This window comes from Bubalus bubalis, chromosome 11 (assembly GCF_019923935.1).
Source record: "Bubalus bubalis isolate 160015118507 breed Murrah chromosome 11, NDDB_SH_1, whole genome shotgun sequence".
Lineage (NCBI taxonomy): Eukaryota > Metazoa > Chordata > Mammalia > Artiodactyla > Bovidae > Bubalus > Bubalus bubalis.
The window spans coordinates 62,558,657-62,586,172 of NC_059167.1; the positions used below are offsets into that span (position 1 = coordinate 62,558,657).

The 27,516-nt window shown below is 39.7% G+C and overlaps 2 protein-coding genes across 2 annotated transcripts in view; both read left to right on the forward strand.

Annotated features, from left to right (window-relative positions):
• Positions 1-27,516, forward strand: part of MDGA2 (MAM domain containing glycosylphosphatidylinositol anchor 2) — a 912,048-nt gene that overhangs the window by 62,953 nt on the left and 821,579 nt on the right. The window lies entirely within an intron of this gene.
• Positions 7,803-9,048, forward strand: LOC112587857 (thymosin beta-4-like). The gene has a single exon (XM_025295820.2). The coding sequence runs from the start codon at positions 8,650-8,652 to the stop codon at positions 8,767-8,769; it is 120 nt and encodes a 39-aa protein (XP_025151605.2). The 5' UTR covers positions 7,803-8,649; the 3' UTR covers positions 8,770-9,048.

A 27,516-nucleotide genomic window follows, 5' to 3' on the forward strand; every position in this document is an offset into this window, starting at 1 on the left:
ATTTAATCTGATTAGGTAGCATTTTAAACCTTGCTGTACTGGAGGGTTCTAAACTAGGAATCTTGACAGGTTTTCACTTGTAGGTATTTCTGAGAATCAGTTAATTGTGAATACATCTAATTAATATGAATTAATTAAAGAATGTTGTATGAGAATTAATCCATAATTATTCCATTGGTTAGCATAATGGATATAAACATAAATAACATGAATACATGCAACAAGGTCAGTAGTTGTCTTAAATAGGCTTTCTGATCTGTAATTGAGTGGAGTGTATCTGAGGGAAAACATTGGTTTAAAAAGTGAATAACCTGTTTCTGGACAGATTTAACTTTTTTTTATGAGGAAAAGAGGTTTTTAATAGGTTAAAGTTTATGACTTTTTTTTTTTTAAGTTTATGACTTTTATTTATACACTTTAAAAACCTTGTATACTTTATACTATATAAAAAGTTTATATATTTTTAAATTGATATAGTTAATATACAATCTTTTATTAGTTTCAAGTGTATAGCAAAGTGATTCATTTATGCATACACACACATGTATATATATTCTTTTTCAGGTTCATTTCCTTTATATGTTATTACAAAAAATTGAGTATAGTTCCTTGTGTTATACAGTAGGTCCTTATTGTTTACCTGTTTTACATATAGTAGTGTGTATATGTTAATTCCAACTCCTAATTTATCTCTCCCCCTTCTCCTCCATTCCCTTTGGTAACCATGTTATTTTTTTTTTTTTTTTTTATGTCTGTGAGTCTGTTTCTGTTTTGTAAATAAGTTCATTTGTATCATGTTTTTAGATTCAGCATTTAAGTGTTATCCTATGAGATTTTTTTTTCATCTGACTTACTTCACTCAATATGATAATCTCTAGACCCATCCATGTTGCTTCAAATGTCATTATTTCATTCTTTTTGATGGCTCAGTAATCTTCCATTGTTTATATGTACCACATCTTCTTTATCCATTCATTAGGTTACTTCAATGTCTTAGCTATTATAAATAGTGCTGCTGTGAACACTGGGATGCATGTATATTTTTAAGTTAGAGTTTTCTCCAGATATAGGTCCAGGAGTGGGATTGCAGGATCATGTGGCAACTCTGTTTTTAGTTTTGTAAGGAACATCCAATTTTTTGTTGATGGGCGGGGCTGTGTTCCTTCCCTGTTGTTTGCCTGAGACCAAACTATGGTGGAGGTAATAAAGATAACTACTACATCCTTCACAAGGTCCCATGCATGCATGGCCACACTCAGTGCCCCCAACCCTGCAGCAGGCCACCGCTGACCCACACCTCTCCCAGAGACTCCTGGACACTCACAGGTGAGTCTGGGTAAGTACCCAGCCAGACCTAACACAGCTCTGGTTCAGTCTCTGTGGGGTCTCTGGGTCCTGGTCAAACAACAGGGAGGGAATACAGCCCTGCCCATCAACAGAAAATTGGATTAAAGATTTAATGAGTATGGCCCCACCCATCAAAAGACCCAGTTTCCCCCACAGTCAGCCTGCCCCATCAGGAGGCTTCTATAAGCCTCTTGTCCTTATCCTCTGAGGGCAGACAGAATGAAAACCACAATCACAGAAAACTAATCAAACTGATCACATGGACCACAGCCTTGTCTAACTCAATGAAACTATGAGCCATGCCATGTAGGGCCACCCAAGACGGACAGGTCATGGTGGAGAGTTCTGACAAAAGATGGTCTGCTGGAGAAGGGAATGTCAAACCACTTGAGTATTCTTGCCTTGAGAACCCCAGGACAGTATGAAAAGGCAAAAAGATATGACACTGAAAGATGAACTCCCCAGGTCGGTAGGTACTCAATATGCTACTGGAGAAAAGTGGAGAAATAACTCCAGAAAGAATGAAAAGACGGAGCTAAAGTGAAAACAGTGCCCAGTTGTGGATGTGACTGGTGATGGGAGTAAAGTCCAGTGCTGTAAAAAGCAATATTGCATAGGAATCTGGGATGTTAGGTCCATGAATCAAGGTAAATTGGAAGTGATCAAACAGGAAATGGTAAGAGTGAACATCAACATTTTCAGAAACAGTGAACTAAAATGGATTGGAATGAGTGAATATAATTCAGATGACCATTATATCTACTACTGTGGGCAAGAATCCCTTAGAAGAAATGGAGTAGCCCTCATAGTCAACAAAAGAGTCTGAAATGCAGTACTTGGGTACAATCTCAAAAATGACAGAATGATCTCTGTTCATTTCAAAGGCAAACCATTCAATATCACAATAATCCAAGTCTATGCCCCAACCAATAGTGCTGAAGATACTGAAATTGAATGGTTCTATGAAGACCTATTAAGACCTTCTAAAACTAACACCCAAAAAAGATGTTCTTTTCATCATAGGGAACTGGAATACAAAAGTAGAAAGTCAAGAGATACATGGAGTAACTGGTAAATTTGGCCTTGAAGTACAAAATGAAGCAGGGCAAAAGCTAACAGAGTTTTGCCGAGAGAATGCACTGGTCATAGCAAACACCCTCTTTCAACAACACAAGAGAAAACTCTACACATGGACATCACCAGATGGTCAATGCCATAATCAGACTGATTATATTCTTTGCAGCCAAAGATGGAGAAGCTCTATACAGTCAGCAAAAACAAGACTGGGACCTGACTGTGGCTCAGGTCACAAACTCCTTATTGCCAAATTCAGACTTAAATTGAAGAAAGTAAGGAAAACTACTAGACCATTCAGGTATGACCTAAATAAAATCCCTCATGGTTATACAGTGGAAGTGAGAAATAGATTTGAGGGATTTGATCTGATAGACAGAGTGCCCAAAGAACTATTGATGGAGGTTTGTGACATTATACAGGAGGCAGTAATCAAAACCGTCCCCAAGCAAAACAAATGCAAAAGGCAAAATGGTTGTCTGAGGAGGCCTTACAAATAGCTGAGAAAAGAAGAGAAGCTAAAGGCAAAGGAGAAAAGGAAAGATATATCCATCTGAATGCAGAGTTCCAAAGAATAGCAAGGAGAGATAAGAAAACCTTCCTCAGTGATCAATGCAAAGAAATAGAGGCCAACAATAGAATGGGAAAGACTAGCAATCTATTCAAGAAAATTAGAGCTTCCAAGGGATCATTTCATGCAAAGATGGGCACAATAAGGACAGAAATGGTATGGACCTAACAGAACCATAAGATATTAAGAAGAGGGGCAAGAATACACAGAAGAACTATACAGAAAAGATCTTCATGACCCAGATAACCATGATGGTGTGGTCAATTCACCTAGAGCCAGACATCCTGGAATGTGAAGTCAAGTGGGCCTTAGGAAGCATCACTACAGACAAAGCTAGTGGTGGTGATGAAATTTCAGTTGAGCTATTTCAAATCCTCAAAGATGATGCTGTCAAAGTGTTGTATTCAATATGCCAGCAAATTGGAAAACTCAGCAGTGACCACAGGACCAGAAAACGTCAGTTTTCATTCCAATCCCAAAGGAAGGCAATGCCAAAGAATGTTCGAACTACTGCACATTTGCACTCATCTCACACACTAGTAAAGTAATGCTCAAAATTCTCCAAGTGAGGCTTGAGCAGTATGTGAACCGAGAACTTCTAGATACTCGAGCTGGATTTAGAAAGACAGAGAAACCAGAGGTCAAATTGCCAACGTCCATTGGATCATATAAAAAGCAAGAGAATTCCAGAAAAACATCTACTTGATTGATTACTGCTTTATTGATTATGCCAAAGTCTTTGACTTTATATATCACAACAAACTGTGGAAAATTCAAGAGATGGGAATACCAAACCACTTTAACTGCCTCCTGAGCAATCCATATGCTGCTCAAGAGGCAACAGTTAGAACTGGACCTAGAACAACAGACTGGTTCCAAATTTGGAAAGGAGTACATCAAGGCTGTATGTTGTCACCCTGCTTATTTAACTTATATACAGGGTGTCTGTGTGTATATGTGTTTATTTGCTCAGTTGTGCCTGACTCTTGTGACCCCATAGACTGTATCCTGCCAGGCTCCACTGTCCATGGGATTCTCCAGGCAAGGATGCTAGAGTGGGTTGCCATTTCCTGCTATACATCTTCCTGACCCAGGAATTGAACCTGGGTCTCCTGGATTGCAGGCGGACTCTTTACTGACTGAGCTACGAAGGATGCAGGGTACATCATGTGAAATGCTAGGCTGGATGAAGCACAAGCTGGAATCAAGATTGCTGGTAGAAATATCAATAACTTTAGATATGCAGATGACACCACCCTTATGGCAGAAAGTGAAGAGGACTGAAGAGCATCTTGATGAAAGTGAAAGAGGATATTGAAAAAGCTGGCTTGAAACTCAACATTCAAAAAACTAAGGTCATGACATATGGTCCCATCACTTCATGGCAAATAGATGGGGAAACAATGGAAACAGTGACAGACTTAATTTTCTTGGACTCCAAAATCACTGCACATGGTGACTGCAGCCATGAAATTTAAAGATGCTTGCTCCTTGGAAGAAAAGCTATGACCAACATAGAAAGCATATTAAGAAGCAGAGACATTACTTTGCCAACAAAGTCCATCTAGTCAAAGGTATGGTTTTTCCAGTAGTCATGTATGGATGTGAGAGTTGGACTATAAAGAAAGCTGAGCGCCAAAGAATTGATGGCTTTGAACTGTGGTGCTGGAGAAGACTCTTGAGAGTCCCTTGAACTGCAAGGAGATCAAACCAGTCCATCCTAAAGGAAATCAGTCCTGAATATTCAATGGAAGGAATGATGCTGAAACTTAAGCTCCAGTACTTTGGCCACCTGATATGAAGAACTGACTCATTGTAAGAGACCCTGATGCTGGGAAAGATTGAAGGCAGTAGCAGAAGTGGCTGACAGAGAATGAGATGATTAGATGGCATTGCCGACTTGATGGACATGAGTTTGAGTAAGCTCTGGGAGTTGGTGATGGACAGGGAAGCCAGGAGTGCTGTAGTCCATCAGGTTGCAAAAAGTCGGGTTGACCGAGTGACTGAACTGAGCTGAACTGAAGGAACATCCGTACTGTTCTGCATAGTAGCTGCAACAATTTATAGTCCCACCAACAGTGTAGGAAGGTTCCTTTTTCTCTACACCCTCTCCCGCATTTTGTTTGTAGACTTTTTAATGATGGTCATTGTGTTCATTCTGACTGATGTGAGGAGATACCTTATTACATAGTTTTTACTATTTAATCAAGTTTATATACTTTAAAATAATGTATATGAATTTCTTTCAGAATTGCATAAATTCTGTTCATAATTCTTCAGAGTAGCGAAGCTATATTTAACACAATTCCAAATATAGCTCCATATATATATATATATATATATATATATATATATATGTGTGTGTGTGTGTGTGTGTGTGTATGTATAATACATATGTTATAGATATGTTCTTATCTGGTGAAAGAAATTAAAAATATTTCATATAAAAGTACAAGTAAAATATCCTAATAAGTGCCTGAAGTTTGATTTTTGGTGACATATGGAAGTTAGTTATATGAGATTGAAACCTTTTCCTAATAAAGAAAATGATATGATCATCTTGTGTCATTCACAGCGGAAGTCAGGAGAACTATATATAAATGTATGTGCAGAGAGAATGTAAGTCTGTATCCTAGGCTGTTCAGTTAGGATTGACCCTCACAGTATGAAAGGAATCCCTCTTTCATGATAAACAATATTGTAGGAAGTTCACAATTTGTCTTTTGAAGTGTGAGTGTGTTTGTACATGCGTATGTAATAAATTAGGTAATGTATGCAGAGTGTGAATTCAGAACCTCTCCCTCAAAATATGCATTCTCATCTCTTGGTGAATATCTGAAACTACATTACACAGCGTGCACATTTCTTTGCTTTAAGACTTCACTAACGGGTTAACATGCAACAATTATTTCCTTGGGAGATATTCTAGGCGGTTTGCCATCTAATGAAAAACAAGGCTATTAGGACCCAACAGAGCTGGTACTGACTCTTGGTGGTAGTTGGCTGAGTGGCCATAGGCAAGTTATTTTTACTCTAAGGTCCTAATTTGCTCTTCAGGAAAATAAGGTAACAGTGGTTACTTCAGAGTTGATGTGAAAAAGAAATAAGAAAATTATAGCAATTATCACAGTAATTGGCATATTGCTGTTGTTCAGTTGCTCAGTTGTGTCCTACTCTTTGCGACCCCATAGACTGCAGCATACCAGTCTTCCCTGTCCTTCACTGGAAGATGCTTAAAACTCAACATGAATGGCTGCCTGAAGCTCTTCCCTGACTCCCATTTTCTCTTATAGGAGAAAACATGGTATGAGTAGGTCTTCAAAGGATGCTGAGAAAGGAGGGTCTGCGAGGCCCAGGAGGAGGAAATCCTGCAGACAAACTTGGTCCACTTTTAATATGGTCAGACTTAGATTTTAGGAACGTACTTGCCTAACAAGTCATGAACCGACCCCATATTTTAAACTGGATATGAATTTTACTTTGTATTTTTTTACCTGAGGAAGTAGAATGTTTAAAGTATACTCCACTTTATGTGGATAATATGTTTCCTGAGCCAGAAATGTTATTTCAGCACTTATTTCAGGAAACAAAACAAAACAAAACAAAACACCTTATACAGATAGCACTTAAAGGGCATAAACAGTTACAAATTACTTGGAGAAGGTTGAAGGCTTTTCAAACAGGAGCACATCCAAATAACTTTGCATGGCCAAAAGTGAAAAGTATCAGATGATAAATGCTGTATAAGATGCTTAAAGACAATTCACTTTTTGGGGTTAATGAAAGTTAAAATGCACATGCCAGTAGTTATAACCTTGGGCGTCTAGAACTTTGACAAGCTTAAGAAAGTTATAGAACCTATTTTGTGGTTGTTTTAAAGCTTATATATATAAATGTTTTCATTTTAAAGTAGAGTAAAAAATAGTTCTTTTATATCAGTGGTCTTTCCATGAGGGTGCATAACCTCCTAAATTACTTACGTGAATTCTCTGCAGTGAGTTTTTATCCTGCACCTAGTAAATGTCACTCTCCATTCCAGAGACAGGCATTTGATGAAACACAGGAAACAGGTACAATATAGAAACGTATAGTTTAAATATAAAATAAATGTAGTGAGTCCTGTAGAAAAGTAATATTGGGGTACAGATTAGGGTAAACATATTTCTTGGATTAAGTATTTATTTTGACCTGGAAAATATTTCTACATAAGATGGCCAGAGTTTTCCCCTCTAAATGCTGTACTCAGGATCTCCAAATAATTGTTTATATTATAGTTCTGGGGGCTTCCCTGGTGGCTCAGACAGTCAAGAATCTGCCTGCAATGCAGGAGACCTAGGTTCGATCCCTGGGTCAAGAAGATCCCCTGGAGGAGGGCATGTCAGCCCACTCCAGTATTCTTGCCTGGAGAATCCCATGGACAGAGGAGCCTGGCGGGCTACAGTCCATGGGGTCACAAAAGGTCAGGCACAATTAAGTGATTAACACACAAATGGATTTGGTGGGGTCTAAACAGAAGTTGTGGAGAAGGCAATGGCACCCCACTCCAGTACTCTTGCCTGGAAAATCCCATGGATGGAGGAGCCTGGTAGGCTGTAGTCCATGGGGTCGCTAGGAGTTGGACACAACTGAGCGACTTCACTTTCACTTTTCACTTTCATGCATTGGAGAAGAAAATGGCAACCCACTCCAGTGTTCTTGCCTGGAGAATTCCAGGGATGGCACAGCCTGGTGGGCTGCTGTCTATGGGGTCGCACTGAGTTGGACACGACTGAAGCAACTTAGCAGCAGCAGCAGCAGGAGCAAACAGAAGTTGATTAATCACTTGTCTTACTGCTGCAGGAAGATCAAGCTATATTAAGATGATTAATTTCTCACAGTTTTGTCCAGAAGATGGTGGGGAGGTCTTCATGAATGAACTACTAGCACCTATCAACCATTCCTGAGCCAGCATCCATAAGGAGTGGGTACAACTGTGCTGTTCAGTGATGCCTTCTCCACCATGAGGTATAGATATTACTTGATTGTATATGGTTCACATTGAATATCTCAAGCCATTACCACTTGTGTGGTCACAAGATTGCAAAACAAGCTCATGGTGATTTTTTGGCAAGATTTTTAGCTTTTTATATTTTTCTCCCATTGGGGGAAAACACTCAATGCTGTAAGTAGATCAGTACTCGATCTTATCACATTATAAACATAATTTTCCCAGGGGGCTGGATTAGGCCATTTCCTATATACGCAAGACCATTAACCTGTTTTAAGTAATTGAATAGCTATTGACTACTAATTTGAACATACTGAGTTAAGTTAGCTTATTAACCAGTTTTCTGAAATGCAGTCTCACATCCCTTCTGGCCTACACAGTACAATCAAAACCACTTCGTCTGGATGAAGGACCCTTGCTTCTGTGTCTGTGTGTTCTGATATCCTTACCAACCTGTTCCTTGCAGGGATCCTTGTCCTTTCTGCCATCCTCGCTTGGCTCCTTGATAAGTTGTTACTGATCAGCGCTGCTACCTCTGACCCTTGCTGCCCCACCATACAATGATGTGAACCATTTCCTGGCTACAAATGTTAGTCTTAGGCTCTTGGCAGTGGCCACAGTGCAAACCAGACTTCACTCGCTCACAGCTAGCTCCCCTCCCTCTGCAACCATGTCTGACAAACCCCATAAGGCTGAGGTAGAGAAGTTCGATAAGTTGAAATTGAAGAAAACACAAACACAAGAGAAAAATGCACTGCCTTCAAAAGAAACTATTGAACAGGAGAAGTAAGCAGGGGAGTCATAATGAAGTCACAATACCTGCACTGCCAGAATGCAATGTACATTCCACAAGCAATGCCTTATTTTACTTCTTTTTGCTGTTAACTTTATAAGATGCAAAGAGGTTGGATCAGCTTTAAATGATTGTGCTACCCTTTTTCACATCAAAGGAAGTAGAAATACTAACAAGTGTAGGCCACTTCTCTCTCTTATCTGCCTGTCTGACTAAAAAGAAAGGAAAAGTTGGTGAAAGAGGAAGCTGGGTGGGACCACAGTGAACTTTAGAGTAAAAAGCAAGCTGGTCCAAGATGCCCTATGGGCTGTGAAGTACAGTTTAGAGTGCCATTTCCTTTTTGTTAAGGTGATTTTAAATACTGGAACGTGCACTTTTTAAATACACAAATAAAAAGTTTTAGAATGTAAAAAGAAAATGTTGGTCTTAAAGGGCACAGAAGAGTGTGTTAAAATTTTTATTTTGCCTAAGCTAAGTAGTTCTGTTGATATATAGCAACTAAAATAACTTTATTCTTTTCCCACTAACAGCAGTAAAACTGAAAGTGAAAAATAAGTGAACAAAGTTTGTATATCATAAGTTGTAATGTCCCCTTGTTCCATAATCAACAGTGAAATACCTGTCTTTATAAAGATAAACATGAAGATAAAAGACCTATCTTCTTGTGCTTTGTTTTCTCCTTTTTCATACTCCAGTCTCTATTATCAGAGACTAAAGCTACACAGATTCAGAAACAACATATATCTGGAGACAAATGTCAAGTAATTTGTTTTCTCCTGAAATATGCATTGTAATAGAGAAATGCATGCTTATTTTCTTGGACATGTATTTCTTTTTTTTTTTTTTAATTTTATTTTATTTTTAAACTTTACAAAATTGTATTAGTTTTGCCAAATATCAAAATGAATCTGCCACAGGTATACATGTATTTGTTATAGGAAATCTTAACATTAAAAATAATTTGATTCTTGCTATTACCCAAATAATCTTTAGCAAACAATAACCAAAACTTTTTGAAATTCAATTATTCTACAGTTCCTGGGCCAATTAAAATTTTGGACGATTTGGTTACTCTAGTGTATGCATGTTTTAAAAAATTTAAAGCTTCCTAGTTTTACAACCTCTTCAATGCATGATATTGTTTGTTAATATTCTTTAAACTGGGCTTCTCCGGGGCTCAGTGGTAAAGAATCCGCCTGCAAAGCAGGAGGTGCAGGAGATGTGGGATTGATCCCTGTGTCAGAAAGATCTCCTGGAGGAGGGCATGACAACCCACTCCAGCATTCTTGCCTGGAAAATCTCATGGACAGGGGCCTTCACCTTCCAATGCAGGGGGTGTGGGTTTGATCCCTGGTGGGGGATTTAGGATCCCACATGCCTGACAGCTCAAAAAAAAACCAAACATAAAGCAGAAGCAATGTTATAACAAATTCAGTAAAGACTTTAACAATAATTCACATTAAAAAACATTAGGAAGGATTATAGCCCTCCAGAAGCCTGGAGGGCTGCAGTCCGTAGGGTTGCAATGAGTTGGACGTGACTGAAGCAACTTAGCATGCACACATTCATTAAGCTATTGATAAAAGTTTAAGCAATAGAGCAAATTGGTGAATTATTATTTTTTTTAAAAGCAAAAACTAAAAACCAATTCTTTGTTGTTCATGGAGTGAGACATTTCAGTTTTGCACAAGAAGCATGCTTTCTGACTCACAGCAGCTCTTTTTGTCCTACAAACTGTTTCTTCTCAGTGGGAAGCACATCATATCATACATCTTTATAAGTGTACTGTGTGTAGTAGGAAAGGGTGGTGCCTTGTGAAAGTGGTGTGGGTGGATCTGCTTACACAGGCAAACTGTACCTGTAGTATTTAGCCTCAGATGTGAGGTTGAGGCTGGAGGCTGCAATTCTGGGCTCACTCTACACAGTTAGGTCTCAATTACCTCTTCTGATGAGGAATAGCAGATATCTCGTGCCCAACATGGTGATTTCTAAAGTACATTTTTTAAAAGATATTTTTTGATGTGAATCATTTTTAAACTCTTTGCTGAATTTGTTATAATATTGCTTCTGCTTTATGTTTTGGTTTTTTGAGCTGTGAGGCATGTGGGATCCTAAATCCCCAACCAGGGATCAAACCCACACCCCCTGCACTGGAAGGTGAAGTCTTAGGTGGCTCACACAGTAAAGTCTGCCTGCAATGCAGGAGACCTGGGTTCAATCCCTGGGTTGGGAAGATCCTGTGGAAAAGGAAATGGCAACCCACTCCAGTATTCTTGCCTGGGAAATCCTATGGACAGAGGAGCCTGGCAGGCTACAGTCCATGGGTCGCAAAGAATCAGACAACGATTGAGCAACCAATACTTCTAATCACTGGACCACCAGGGAAGTCCCCTAAAGTACATCTTGAACATACAGAATATGTATTTAGCATTTGGATTAAATTAAGTTCCTTTCTGTTCAGTTTAGCAGTCACTCAGTCATGTACGACTCTTTGCAACCCCATGAATTGCAGCACACCAGGCCTCCCTGTCCATCACCAATTCCCAGAATTCACTCAAACTCATGTCCATCGAGTTGGTGATGCCATCCAGTCTTCTCATCCTCTGTCGTTCCCTTCTCCTCCTGCCCCCAATCCCTCCCAGCATCAGAGTCTTTTCCAATGAGTCAACTCTTCGCATGAGGTGGCCAAAGTATTGGAGTTTCAGCTTCAGCCTCAGTCCTTCCAATGAACACCCAGGACTGATCTCCTTTAGAATGGACTGGTTGGATTTCCCTGCAGTCCAAAGGACTCTCAAGAGTCTTCTCCAACACCACAGTTCAAAAGCATTAATTATTGGGCACTCAGCTTTCTTCACAGTCCAACTCTCACATCCATACATGACCACTGGAAAAATCATAGCCTTGACTAGACGGTCCTTTGCTGGCAAAATAATGTCTCTGCTTTTGAATATGCTATCTAGGTTGCTTATAACTTTCCTTTCACGAAGTAAGCGTCTTTTAATTTCATGGCTGTAATCACCATCTGCAGTGATTTTGGAGCCCCCCAAAATAAAGTCTGACACTGTTTCCACTGTTTCCCATACCATTTAAAAAGAGTTTTGTGGCAAGATCTAAATTTCCCTTTGTTTTCTGAGTCCTGGTTTTGATAGAAAAGGAAAGTGATTCCAAATTGTGTGATGTGTCAGGAAAAAGGTACATGGTATGAGTTTTTGACTGGTGAGGCAGTCAGTTCTGTACTCGCTGTCTGTGTAGTTCCTTTGCCAATTCATACTTTATGGTAACATATTCTAGGTGCTAAGGACATAGTAGTGAGCAAGAAAAGGAAGGTCACTGATCTCAGAAACTGCATACTTTAGTTGAGAAAAATAAAAAGTAAAAGAAGAAAAATATTAAAAATTCAGTTAGTGATTTGAGCTATGAAAAATTTTATAACCTTGTTAATATGTAAAAGATTAAATGGGGAGGGGGCACCATTAAATACAGTGATTGGAGACAACCTCGCTGAGAGAGCAACACAGAGAAGAGACTTTCATGGCAGTCAGGAGACAGTCATGGGCGTGAGTTGAGCATGTTTGAGAAAAACCAAGACCAAAATAAAGGAGAGAGTTGAAGGAAATGATAAGAGACAGGAAAGAAGATAGATTACTTAGATACCATATTATGAAATACACTAGTACTATATAATCAAATAGCAATAGTGATTATTGGAACCTACTGTAAAAGCTACTTCTTTTGGGGAGAAATGCTTACTCTTCTTTGACTTGTGAGAAGGAATTTCATAAACCTGCCTCAGAATTCATGTTAAAGTTATTTTGAGGAGTTCTGATACTCATTTCTTTCATTGTAACCATTGTAAAGGCACTCCCCAAGTGGCACAGTGGTAAAGAATCCACCTGCCAATGCAGGAGACTCAAGAGATGGGGGTTTGAATACTAGGTTGGGACGATTCCCTGGAGGAGGAAATGGCAACCCACTCTGGTATTCTTGCCTGGAAAAATTCCATGGACAAAGGAGCCTGGTGGGCTACAGTCCATGGGATTGCAAAGAGTTGGACATGACTAAGCATACACACACACACACACACAACCACTGTAAAGCTGATCTATGAGAACATTGGATATTACCATAATTTTGTTCCCTTGAATATTTGCTGGGCTGATTTGATGTGATTTTCCCCGTCCCTGTAAATGATGTTATTCTATCTATAACGTCTTATAGAAAAAGTTTTTAATTTCCTCTTTATCTACTAGCTGACTCATCCATCCTTGTGGGTCCATATTCTTCTCTTGTAGTTAGGACTTCCTTGTAGTTATAAGAAAAAACGTGTGTGTATGCATGCATGTATGTGCACTTACACAAAGATACAAACACACGTGTTACCACTGAGCTCTTTTGTTTCTTATCTTTGGATCAGATCAGATCAGATCAGTTGCTCAGTCCTGTCTGACTCTTTGTGACTCCATGAATCACACCACCCCAGACCTCCCTATCCATCACCAACTCCTGGAGTTCACTCAGACTCACGTCCATCGAGTCAGTGATGCCATCCAGCCATCTCATCCTCTGTCATCCCCTTCTCCTGACCCCAATCCCTCCCAGCATCAGAGTCTTTTCCAATGAGTCAACTCTTCGCATGAGGTGGCCAAAGTACTGGAGTTTCAGCTTTAGCATCATTCCTTCCAAAGAAATCCCAGGGCTGATCTCCTTCAGAATGGATTAGTTGGATCTCCTTGCAGTCCAAGGGACTCTCAAGAGTCTTCTCCAACACCACAGTTCAAAAGCATCAATTCTTTGGCGCTCAGCCTTCTTCACAGTCCAACTCTCACATCCATACATGACCACAGGAAAAATCATAGCCTTGACTAGACGAAACTTTGTTGGCAAAGTAATGTCTCTGCTTTTGAATATGCTATCTAGGTTGGTCATAACTTTCCTTCCAAAGAGTAAGCGTCTTTTAATTTCATGGCTGCAGTCACCATCTGCAGTGATTTTGGAGCCCAGAAAAATAAAGTCTGACACTGTTTCCCCATCTATTTCCCATGAAGTGGTGGGACCGGATGCCATGATCTTTGTTTTCTGAATGTTGAGTTTTAAGCCAACTTTTTCACTCTTCACTTTCACTTTCATCAAGAGGCTTTTGAGTTCCTCTTCACTTTCTGCCATAAGGGTGGTGTCATCTGCATATCTGAGGTTATTGATATTTCTCCCGGCAATCTTGATTCCAGCTTGTGTTTCTTCCAGTCCAGCGTTTCTCATGATGTACTCTGCATATAAGTTAAATAAACAGGGTGACAATATACAGCCTTGACGAACTCCTTTTCCTATTTGGAACCAGTCTGTTGTTCCATGTCCAGTTCTAACTGTTGCTCAAGAAGCAGTTCAGGTGTTCTGGTATTCCCATCTCTTTCAGAATTTTCCACAGTTTATTGTGATGCACACAGTCAAAGGCTTTGGCATAGTCAATAAAGCTTTATTTCTTATCTTTAAGCAGGAAAGTAATGATTGCCTTCATTCTCTCTCATGGAGGTTAAATAAATTAATGTGTTTATAGGTAAATGCTGTTACTCATTAAAAGTTTTGGCAATAAGGAGTTCATGATCTGAGCCACAGTCAGCTCCCAGTCTTGTTTTTCCTTACTGTATAGAGCTTCTCCATCTTTGGCTGCAAAGAATATAATCAGTCTGATTTCGGTATTGACCATCTGGTGATGTCCGTGTATAGAGTCTTCTCTTGTGTTGTTGGAAGAGGGTATTTGCTATAACCAGTGCATTCTCTTGGTAAAAATTTGTTTTGTACTCCAAGGCCAAATTTGCCTGTTACTCCAGGTATCTCCTGACTTCCTACTTTTGCATTCTAGTCCCCTATGATGAAAAGGACATCTTTTTTGGATGTTAGTTCTAGAAGGTCTTGTAGGCCTTTATAGAACCATTCAGCTTCTTCAGCATTACTGGTCGAGGCATAGACTTGGATTACTGTGATAATGACTGGTTTGCATTGGAAATGAACAGAGATCATTCTGTTGTTTTTGAGATTGCATCCATGTACTGCATTTTGGACTTTTGTTGACTATGAGGGCTACTCCATTTCTTTTATGGGATTCTTGCCCACTGCTGCTATATAATGGTCATCTGAGTTAAATTCACCCATTTCAGTCCATCTTAGTTCTCTGATTCCTAAAATATCAGTGTTCACTCTTGCCATCTCCTGTTTGACCACTTCCAACTTATGTTGATTCATGGACCTAACATTCCAGGTTCCTATGCAGTATTGCTCTTTGCAGCATCGGACTTTACTTCTATCGCCAGTCACATCCACAACTGGGTATTGTTTTTACTTTGGCTCACTCACTTCATTCTTTCTGAAGTTATTTCTTCATTGATCTCTAGTGGCATATTGGGCACATACTGACCTGGGGAGTTCATCTTCTAGTGTCCTATCTCCTTGCCTTTTCATACTGTTCATGGGGTTCTCAAGGCAAGAATACTGAAGTGGTTTGCCATTCTCTTCTCCAGTGGACCATCTTTTGTCAGAACTTCCACCATGACCCTTTCGTCTTGGGTGGCCCTACATGACATGGCTCATAATTTCATTGAGTTAGACAAGTCTGTGGTCCATGTGATCAGTTTGGTTAGTTTTCTGTGATTTTGGTTTTCATTCTGTCTGCCCTCAGAAGGATAAGGATAAGAGGCTTATGGAAGCTTCCTGACTAACTGAGGGGGAAACTGGGTCTTGTTCTGATCAGGGGGGCCATGCTCAGTAAAATTTTAATCCAATTTTCTGTTGATGGGTGGTGCTATGTTCCCTCTCTGTTGTTTGGCCTCAGGTCAAACTGTGGTGAAAGTAATGAAGATAATGGAGACATCCTCAAAAGGTCCCTTGCTCCCACTGCCACACCCAGTGCCTCCAACCCTGTAGCAGGCCACCGCCGACCCATGCCTCTGATGGAGACTCCTGGACACTCAGGGGCAAGTCTGGGCCAGTCTCTTGTGGGGTCACTGCTTCTTTCTCCTGGGTGCTGGTGCACACAAGGTTTTGTTTGTGCCATCCAAGAGTCTGTTTCCCAAGTCCTGTGTAAGTTCTGGTGGCTCTATGGTGGGGTTAATGGCAATCTCCTCCAAGAGGTTTATTGCCATACTGAGGTCTGCCACACCCAGAGCCCCTGCCTCTGTGGCAGGCCACTGCTGACCCGTACCTCCACAGGAGACACTCAAACATAGTTCTGGCTCAGTTTCTGTGGGGTCTTTCAGTCCTGGTGTGAACAAGGTTTGTTTGAGCCCTCTGAGCATCTCTGGTGGGTATGGGACTTGATTCTAAACACAACTTCACCCCTTCTACTCTTTTGCTGGGGCTTCTACTTTGCCCTTGGACATGGAGTATCTTTTTTTGGTGGGATCCAACATTCTCCTGTTGACGGTTGTTCAGCGGTGAGTTGTAATTTTGGAGTTCTTGCAGGAGATGAGTGAATGTCCTTCTATACTGCCATCCTCCACCATCTTTTGTAGATTTGATGTGAAGATGGTGCCAGTGTGAAGAATCCACCTGCCAATGCAGGAAACAGACATGTGGGTTTGATCCTTGCTTTGGGAAGATCCCCTGGAGAAGGAAATGAAAACCCACACCAGAATTCTGTCCTGGACAATGCCATGGACAGAGGAGCCTGGTGGGCTATAGTCCATGGGGCTGCAAAGAGAGAGACATGACTGAGCACACACACATACACAACTTACTGCCAAAATGAGACTTAAATTGAAGAAAGTAAGGAAAACCAATAGACCATTCAGGTATGACCTAAATAAAATCCCTTATGGTTATACAGTGGAAGTGACAAATAGATTCGAGGGATTAGATCTGATAGACAGAGTGGCTGAAGACCTATGGACAGAGGTTTGTGATATTGTACAAGAAGCAGTGATCAAGAACATCCCCAAGAAAAAGAAATGCAAAAAGGCAAAATGGTTGTCTGAGGAGGCCTTACAAATAGCTGAGAAAAGAAGAGAAGCTAAAGGCAAAGGAGAATAGGAAAGATATATCCATCCGATTGCAGAGTTCCAAAGAATAGCAAGGAGAGATAAGAGAGCCTTCCTCAGTGATCAATGGAAAGAAATACAGGTCAACAATAGAATGGAAAAGACTAGAGATCTCTTCAAGAAAATTAGAGATTCCCAGGAAATATTTCATGCAAAGATGGGCACAATAAAGGACAGAAATGGCATGGACTTAACAGAAGCAGAAGATATTAAGAAGAGGGGCAAGAATACACAGAAGAACTATACAGAAAAGATCTTCATGATGCAGATGACCATGATGGTGTGGTCATTCACCTAGAGCCAGACATCCTGGAATGTGAAGTCAAGTGGGCCTTAGGAAGCATCTCTGTGAGCAAAGCTAGTGGAGGTGATGGGATTCCAGTTGAGCTATTTCAAATCCTAAAAGATGATGCTGTGAAAGGGCTGCACTCAATATGCCAGCAAATTTGGAAAACTCAGCAGTGGCCACAGGACTGGAAAAGGCCAGTTTTCATTCCAATCCCAAAGAAAGGGAATGCCAAAGAATTCTCAAACTACCACATAATTGCACTCATCTCACATTCTAGCAAAGTAATGCTCAAAATTCTCCAAGCCAGGTTTCAACAGTATGTGAACCATGAACTTTCAGATGTTCAAGCTGAATTTAGAAAAGGCAGAGGAGCCAGAGATCAAATTGCCAACATCTGTTGGATCATCATAAAAGCAAGAGAGTTCCAGAGAAACATCTATTTCTGCTTTATTGACTATGCCAAAGCCTTGGACTATGTGGATCACAACAAACTGTGGAAAATTCTTAAAGCGATAGAAATACCAGACCACCTGACCTGTCTCCTGAGGAAGTAACAGTTAGAACTGGACATGGAACAACAGACTGATTCCAAATTGGGAAAGGAGTATGTCAAGGCTGCATATTGACACCCTGCTTATTTAACTTATATGCGGAGTATATCATGCAAAATGCTGGGCTGGATGAAGCACAAGCTGGAATCAAGATTGCCGGGAGAAATATCAATAACCTCAGATATGCAGATGACACCACCCTTATGGCAGAAGGGGCTTCCCTGGTAGCTCAGATGGTAAAGCATTGGCCTACAGTGCGGGAGACCTGTGTTCAATCCCTGGGTCGGGAAGATCCCCTGGAGAAGGAAATGGCAACCCACTCCAGTACTCTTGCCTGGAAAATCCCATGGACCCAGGAGCCTGGTAGGCTATAGTCACAAAGAGTTGGACATGACAGAGTGACTTCACTTCACTTCACTTATGGCAGAAAGTGAAGAAGAACTAAAGAGCCTCTTGATGAACGTGAAAGAGGAAAGTGAAAAAGTTGGCGTAAAACTCAACACTCAGAAAACTAAGATCATGGCATCCGGTCTAATCACTTCATGGCAAATAGATTGGGAAACAATGGAAATGGTGAGAGACTCTATTTTGGGGGGCTCCAAAATCACTGCAGATGGTTACTACGGCCATGAAATTAAAAGACACTTGCTTCTTGGAAGGAAAGCTATGATCAATCTAGACAGCATATTAAAAATCAGAGACATTACTTTGCCAACAAAGATCTGTTTAGTAAAAGCTGTTTTTCTCAGTAGTCATGTATGGATGTGAGAATTGGACTATAAAGAACTCTGAGCACCAAGAATTGATAATTTTGAACTGTGATGTTGGAGAAGTCTCTTGAGAGTCCCTTGGAAAGCAAGGAGATCCAACCAGTCCATCCTAAAGGAAATCAGTCTTGAATATTCTTTGGAAGGACTGATGCTGAAGCTGAAAGCCTAGGGCTTTGGTCACCTGATGCAAATAACTGACTCACTGGAAAAGACCCTGATGCTGGGAAAGATTGAAGGTGGGAGGAGAAGGGGACGACAGAGGATGAGATGGTTGGATGGCATCATCGACTCGATGGACATGAGTTTGGTAAGCTCTGGGAGTTGGTGATGGACAGGGAAGCCTGGTGTGCTGCAGTCCATGGGTTTGCAAAGAGTTGGACATGACTAAGTGACTGAACTGGACTCAAAATATGAACCTGAGGAAACTCTTGTTAGTGGGCACATGCCAATAGCATTGGTAGAACAAAATACTTTAAACTGTAGAGAAAAAATGAGAAAAAAAAAGTGGGATGAGAATCAGAGTATATTTGCTGTGTTTTCCTCTATAACAAACTATCCCCCAGGTGTTTAGTAGCTTAAACACAGCTATTCATTGTTCCTGGGATGTTGCGCCTGGTGCAGTGGTTCTTCTGCTGCTCTTGCCTGCACTCTGTCTTACAGATGCGTCAGCAGGGGGTCACGTGGGACAGGTAGTCCTATCTTCATGTTGTCTTTCTACCTCCAGGAAGCCAGTCCAGGATTCTCTTGCAGTATGATGATCTCAGGGTTACAAGAGGATGAGAAAGAGTCTTTCTTGGAAATTGCTGGGTATCATTTCCATGAAAATCGCAAAACCTGCCCAGGTTCAAAAGGGATTCTGCTTCCTGAGGGAAGGAAATGCCCATAAAGTGTGACTATTTGTAATTTGAGAAAACTAGAGTGAGATCAAGATTCTGGAGAAAAGAGGAGCAGAGATGAGAGTAGTGATGGGAAAAGGGGAAAACGGAAGGAAGGAGGTGCATAGGAGGAGAGAAAAGTGACATCTGTAGTATCCAAGTAAAAGTTACCAGTATTCCTTTCACATTTTACTCCCATTTGACTCAAGGACTATCAATCAATTACGTGTATGTGCAGCAAAGTTTTCCAAGGATTTAGAGACAATGAGTATGGAGTAGGGAAAGGAAGAGAAAGGAAGGCAGCAGAGAGAGACTGTAAGAGATGAATGGGGAAGAGGAAATAAATCCATTTCTAATTAGCTCAGTCTTTGGACAAGTCAAAGCATTTTCTAACCAGCATCTTGCAGAATGTAGATCTCTTATTCCTTCAGAGGAGCAACCTGACACGGGAGCATTTTCAGCATGACATCAAATAACACCCGTTTTTGAAGCAGCACTTCTTTGAGCAGTGATGATTTTATCTCCACTGTACGTAATTTGAGGATGTACTCCATGCTTTGGACTAATACATCACTGTGAGGAACGAGTACAGACTGATGTATTAGTTTAATAATGCATTCAAATGAAATCGAGTAGTTTCATTAATGACTGGGAAAAGATTGTAAAAGCAAAATCAATTAGTGGTAAGACAGAAAATTAGAATCCCTTTATTTAAATCATGAAGATGGAAAAAGTAAAAATATTGCTTGTCTCTGTTTCTTGGCAGACAAACTGTGTTGTTGGTTAAAGAGCCATGGTCCTGTTTCTTATTGGGGTAGATTTTATGTAGGCTCATTAATCTAAGCCCCTAGATTGACCAGATGAACTTGCAAGGATAAGCAGGCTCCTGTGGCTTTGTGTGGGCAGTAATTGAATGAAAGTTCTGTATAGGCTCTATTTAATGTATGACTTATAGCTCATGTTGTTTCCTTTTTCACTGATAGCCTGAAGCTTTCAGACTTAATAAGTACCTCACTTGGACTCCAGTGATATATATCAGAACAAAGTTCAAAAACATGCAGCATTCAATGTAACCTTCTGAATTCTTGGGCCACTTGTATCCAGTACATCATGTCATCATGTTTCATAGTCCTGTGCAAGAGAAGTCCTGAGCTCTGTGCAAGGGAAGCATGGGTGATGGGCTAGTTTTCTCCCCAAGCTCCGTCTTCCATCAGGTTTATATACTACAAACAGATGGTTACATTTTCTTGCCTTTGGAAGCCTCAAGCAAAGAATTTAGGTGCTTATAATTTTCCCCTTTCCCCAAAGATATTCCTCTTTAAAGTCTTCTTTGCTGGAAATAAGTTTTCCATAGAGATCTAGCGGTAAACTAAATATATGTAAATTTCAACCTAGTAAGAGAGGAAATATAGGTGGTCTCTTTTTCCTGCCGTTTTTAGAGGAATTGCAATTGTTTGTGTTTTACAGAGCTTCAGAACTGTGTAAACACCCTCAAAAAAAAAAAAAAAAAAACTAAAGTGGAATTATTCTATACTGCTTTAATGAGTGATGCATCTGTTCAAAGTTAATGCTGCTCATTCCTCTTGGCACTGTCTGATCTAAAAGCAGGCACTAATTAGTGCTTTTACTGCACTCACTCTGTGCCGGACCTCTTGGTCTCAGCTGTCTCTTTGGATTTAGACTAACTGGTCTTCATGGTACACCTTTGTGATTGGGCCTGTCAGTTCGTTGGTTAGTTGTTTAACATTGTCATTCCATAAAAACATTAAGTTGCTGGTATAAGATGGCTCAGTGGATAAAGAATCCACCTGCAGTGCAGGAGACACCAGAAATGTGGGTTCGATGCCTAGGTGGAGAAGATCCCTGGAGGAGAAAATGGCAGCCGACTCCAGTATTCTTATCTGAAAAATCCTATGGACAGAGGGGCCTAAAGAGTTGCAAAGAGTCAAACATGACTGAGCACACACACACTTTGATAAGATTGAAGTAAAATGCATGCTACTTATTTAAAAAATAATTCTGTTTAGGTTTAAAGTAGTCATAGATTTCCATAGTCCTGAGAGGAGCTTGCTTAAATTAAGTATGTAGCATCGACTGTGGCATTCCTGTTCTTTTTAAATGAGTGAATTTCCTTTAGTGCTCTTACCTAAAACAGTACATAGTATCTCCCGGAAAATAAACCTAAACCAGAACTCCAAAGCTAAAAGAGAGAATATAAATTTTGTCTTTGTATGGATTCATGAGACTTTCTTACATTTAAAAGAGAGTTCAAGTTTTACTGAAGAATATCTGTTAGTATGGACCCAGATACACACAAGCTTGCTTTCATTCCCAGAGCTACATATACACTGGGTTAACAGATCCAAACACTATTCACTGATGGAGCTGCGTCATGACCTATGGCCTTGTCTCAGATGCCATTGAAACTGGAACAAAATATCTTTTACCCATAGTTTTTAAGAACAAAATTTGAGTTTCATCTCAACTATGCATGTAATTCTAACAGAGTCTTATCTTTCTTATTTAAAAAAGAAAGAATATTTTATTAAACCATTTAGTTGCAGTACAGTGCAAAAGGAAGTGAATAGAGTTGTTTCATCCTAGACTATTGACTAATAATAGAATATAGGTTTATATGTAAGAATCCTTTATAATTTAAGGGCCATACATAAAGCTCTTGCTTCCTGACATTTTCTAATCTTCCAGAAAAATAACTACTTTGAATCAATGCACTTTTTAAAAAATTCTGTATCTAGGATGCATAAGACTATTGGAGAAAGTCAGAAGTGTTGATTTCTAGCACAGCAGACACATAGCCTGTCACCTCAGACAGGTCCTGAGTCTTGCTCTGAAATTAAGGCTGTTCCAGTTTCTCCTCGTTACTCTCTGAAGCTCTTACCAAGAACCAAGATGAAGTCGCTCAGTCGTGTCCGACTCTTTGCGACCCCATGGATTGTAGCATACCAGGCACCTCCATCCATGGAATTTTCCAGGAAAGAGTACTGGAGTGGGTTGTCATTTCCTTTTCCAGGGGATCTTCCCAACCCAGGGATCGAACCTGGGTCTCCTGCATTGCAGGCACACGCTTATCTCTGAGCCACCAGGGAAGCCCCTGAAGCTCTTACAGACCTTCAGTATTGCTTCATACCCTCTGTAGGACTCCTCAGATTTAGCTGATGGTATCAACTAGCATTTATTCTGCAGAGTAAAAGGAGCTCATCAACCTATAACCTAGTTGATGCTCAAAAATATTTGTTTAATTAAATGGTTAGTGTTTCTGTTTGAGTTGATATCAAAATCAAATATTCCATCAGCTTCTACTGTCTTTGGAAATCTTGTGATAACAGACTTGTAGATGCTAGACGTTTTGTGGCACATTTCTCTTCATGTTGCAAGAAGATGCTAGCAATAACAGCATGTAAATCTAGTATCCCTAAATTAAAATTCCTTGTTAAAGTTGTTCATTCAGTCAGGGGAAACTTACTGGTTAACATAACTTTTCAGTGTTTGAAAATGAGTTTTATTCAGCTATCAAAAAGACACTTAAGGCTGCCTTTTAGCAACATTGATAGATTACACCAATTTAAGTGAGCTTTTTCTAGCTTTTTTTTTTAATGATCTGACATGCAGGCACATATTTCTGAAGTAGTTATTAAGGACAAGAGTGACTGAGGCTGTTACTCTGGACCATAAGCATCCCCACCTGTGGGTTTGGGTGCATTTCTTTGGTCCCAACAGCCTGACACTCCGAGGAACCAAGACTCCTGAGAGCCCTTGAGAAGTAAAACAATTCTATTACATCCAAAAACAGTCAGTTCAGTTCAGTTCAGTCACTCAGTGGTGCCCGACTCTTTGCAACCCCATGAATCACAGCACGCCAGGCTTCCCTGTCTATCACCAACTCCCGGAGTTCACCTAAACTTATGTATATTGAGTCGGTGATGCCATCCAGCCATCTCACCCTCTGTCGTCCCCTTCTTCTCCTGCCCCCCAATCCCTCCCAGCATCAGAGTCTTTTCCAGTAAGTCAACTCTTCGCATGAGGTGGCCAAAGTGTTGGAGTTTCAGCTTCAGCATCAGTCCTTCCAATGAACACCCAGGACTGATCTCCTTTAGGATGGACTGGTTGGATCTCCTTGCAGTCCAAGAGACTCTCAAGAGTCTTCTCCAACACCCCAGTTCAAAAGCATCAATTCTTCGGCGCTCAGCCTTCTTCACAGTCCAACTCTCACATCCATACATGACCACTGGAAAAACCATAGCCTTGACTACACGGACCTTTGTTGGCAAAATAATGTCTCTGCTTTTGAATATGCTATCTAGGTTGGTCATAACTTTCCTTCCAGGGAGTAAGCGTCTTTTAATTTCATGGCTGCAATCTCCATCTGCAGTGATTTTGGAGCCCCCAAATATAAAGTCTGACACTGTTTCCACTGTTTCCCCATCTATTTCCCATGAAGTGATGGGACTGGATACCATGATCTTAGTTTTCTGAACATTGAGCTTTAAGTCAACTTTTTCACTCTCTTCTTTCACTTTCATCAAGAGGCTTTTTAGTTCCTTTTCACTTTCTGCCATAAGGATGGTGTCATCTGCATATCTGGGGTTATTGATATTTCTCCTGGCAATCTTGATTCCAGCTTGTGCTTCTTCCAGCCCAGCATTTCTCATAATATACTCTGCTGCTGCTGCTGCTGCTAAGTCACTTCAGTCGTGTCCGACTCTGTGTGACCCCATAGACAGTGGCCCACCAGGCTCCCCCGTCCCTGGGATTCTCCAGGCAAGAACACTGGAGTGGGTTGCCATTTCCTTCCCCAATGCATCAAAGTGAAAAGTGAAAGTGAAGTCGCTCAGTCGTGTCTGACCCTCAGCGACCCCATGGACTGCAGCCTTCCAGGCTCCTCCATCCATGGGATTTTCCTGGCAGGAGTACTGGAGTGGGGTGCCATTGCCTTCTCCAATATACTCTGCATATAATTTAAATAAGCAGGGTGACGATATACAGCCTTGGCATACTCCTTTTCCTGTTTGGAACCAGTCTGTTGTTCCATGTCCAGTTCTAACTGTTGCTTCCTGACCTACATATAGGTTTCTCAAGAGGCAGGTCAGGTGGTTTGGTATTCCCATCTCTTTCATGTAGTTATTAATTCAATAAGAGTTAGGTAAAGTATTAAACTATCCTCCTGAGACAATTGTACAGTATTAGAGAGGAGAAAACATACCATAGCCATGTAGCCAATACAGCTGCAAATCAGATATATCTCCTTTCCTTGTAAATTTGAATTACATTTATTTATTCTATATGGTATAAACTGGAAACTAAATCAATTCTTATTTTCCATCTCTGATAGTGATACTACTGAGTATATTCAGAACATAAATAGGTTGTCCGCCTAAGTCTGTATTATGTTCTAAATCGCTGCAGATGTGTCCTATTCTTTGCGACCCCGTGGACTGAGGCAAACAAAATCAGATACTTATATAGAGCCTATTCTTTTTTATGGAGTTAAACTGATGGATGGAGTTAAATGAAAAACTCCTGACTCCATATTCTAAGCACATGCCACTTTCTGCTACTTCTTGGAAGAAATATTGAATGCAGTAAAATTCTCAGCTGTGTGTAAGTGATTTGAGTTCCCTGTATTGCTTTTTCTTTCTGTGCCTAAGTTTACATCAGTAATTATCTTAATTTGATTTGCTGCCATTTGAATAAAATAGAAAAACAAAACAAAACAGGACTTGTCTTAGTTTCCAACTGACTTCATTCTTTCCTGCTAGCAGATTTTCTGTCTAGTTATGTTTCAGATGGAATGATTTGACAGATTCCTTTTAAGTTAAAAATCATTGACTCAATTATGGAATATCCTCCTTGTTCATAATGATACTGTGAAGCATACCAGAGGAGGACAGACATGATGTCTTTCCCAAGTGATCTTATTATCTAGTTTAGGAGATGAAATAAACTGATGGGAAACAAATAGAGAATGACATGCTGTTGGTGTTGCGTTCCAGTTTCATGATTCCTTCTACTAAGCTATATTCTGTCTAGGTATTAAAAATAACCCTTTCTTATAATGCAGCAGTCCCCAACCTTTTTGACACTACAGAATGGTTTCATGGAAGACAATTTTTCCATGGATTGAGGGGAGGGGTTGGTTTCAGGATGAGTCAAATGCAGTAGGGTTTGTGCTCCTATGAGAATCTAATCCGTCTGCTGATCGGATCAGAAGGTGGAGCTCAGGCAGTAATGCTAGCAAGGGAGCAGGTGTAAACACACAGGAAGCTTTGCTGGCCTGCTGCTCACCTCCTGCTGTGCAGCCCAGTTCCTAATAGGCCATGGACCTGTATTGGTCTGTGGCCTGGGTGTTAGGGACCCCTCTTATAATGTATTTGCAAAAGTTAATTCTCCTAGTTCATTGTTTCTGTGGAGAGAAGCACTGAACTACATTGAGGGCAAATAATCTAGAGATGATTACTGCTTTTTTCCTTTTAAATTATTGTTATCATTTAAAATATATGTAACATACTATTTATCAGTTTAACCATTTGTAAATGTACACATTCAATGTCATTATATACATTCATAAAGTTTTATAACCATCACCACTGTGTACACTCAAAATTTTTTACCTCTCCCAACCTAAATTCTATATCCATTAAATAATAATTCTCCCGTTTCTTTTTCTACTTTCTGTCTTAATGAGTTTGTCTATTCTAGATTCTTTGTCATAAAATATTTGCACTTTTCTGTCTGACTTATTTTACTAAGCATGTTTTCAAGGTCCATTCATACTATAGTATATATCAAAATTTCATTCCTTTTTTGTAGTTGAAAAATATTCTATATGTATACATCATATTTGCTTTATCCATTTCATCTGTTGATCGACACAAGTTATTAACACCTTTTTGCTATTGTGAATAACTGATGAAATTTGGTGTACAAACATCTGTTTGAGTTCTACTTTCAATTATTTTAAATGTATACCTAGGGGTAGAATTTCTGGATCATATAGTAGTTCTATGCTTAGCTTTTTAGAAACCATAAACTATTTTCCACAGTGGCTACACCGTTTTATATTTCTACCAACAATGTATGAGGATCGTAATTTCTCAACATCATTGCCAGCACTATTTATTTATTTTATTGTAGCCTTCCTAGTAGATATGAAGTGATATCTCATTGTGGTTTTGATTTACATTTCCCTAATGACTAATGATGTTGAATGCCTCTTTGTGTGCTTATCAAAGCTTTCTTTTCCAAAATATATACTAACACATACTTTGTGTCTAGACCTTATAGACACAGTGTTTGTTAAGCTTTATACATGATGTCCTAGTAAATCAGTATCTGTCCTTTCCCAGGGCTTGAAGAATTATACCTGGAATGGCAAGTCCGGACCCTGTTCTTATTTTATTTTAAATAAATCTTCATATATGTAACATTCTTTTTGGCTGTAATCTACTAGATTTTAAAAGAGGAAGCCATTGTAACAGCTGTTGAACCCAAGCAAGGGTATATGAAACTGTTTTAAAGTTGTTACAGTAATGATGATTAGGGAGAAGGATGTTAGCAGAGATCATTTTGATTCAAATAACTATTAACTTTTCATTTTTATATTTATAAAATATCTCTTTTGAAAGGGAACATAAAGTTATTTTTAAAAAATTAATTTCTAAGATGTAAAAATACAAGGTTAAGGGTCATAATAAATTCCAAGATATCCCAAAGGTTAGTCATATTATAGTTGGAATATTTTACTGACATTATTGTTTTTAGTTCATTGAAAAGTGTTGGTGAATTTGCTAGAAAAAAAGAAAAAGTTTCATCTAGGATATTTTCCCTATTGAGTTTTACTGAAAAATAATGTTTTCTTTAAAAAAAATGGCCAGACTTCTACATAGAGGTCATTTCTTGACTATGGAAACAGACAGTCGTAGTCAGTCTGTGAGAAATAGTTCTAGAGAATTTGTTTATTTTGATGATTCCTTTATCTTTTCTTTAACTGACTACCTACTAAATTTAATCTTAAAGGAAAATTTTTCGTGACTTCAGCTTCTTAAAGAAAGGTCTCTTGATTGCTCGAGCACACCCATCTCTCACAGAATAACTCAGTCTTCTACAAGAAGACTTTGATGGGATTTTGAATGTGTGGCCTCGGAGTGGTGATACAGTGACTCAATAACACATTAGCACAAATGCTTTGTTTGATGTGTTAATAGTGAAAGAAAG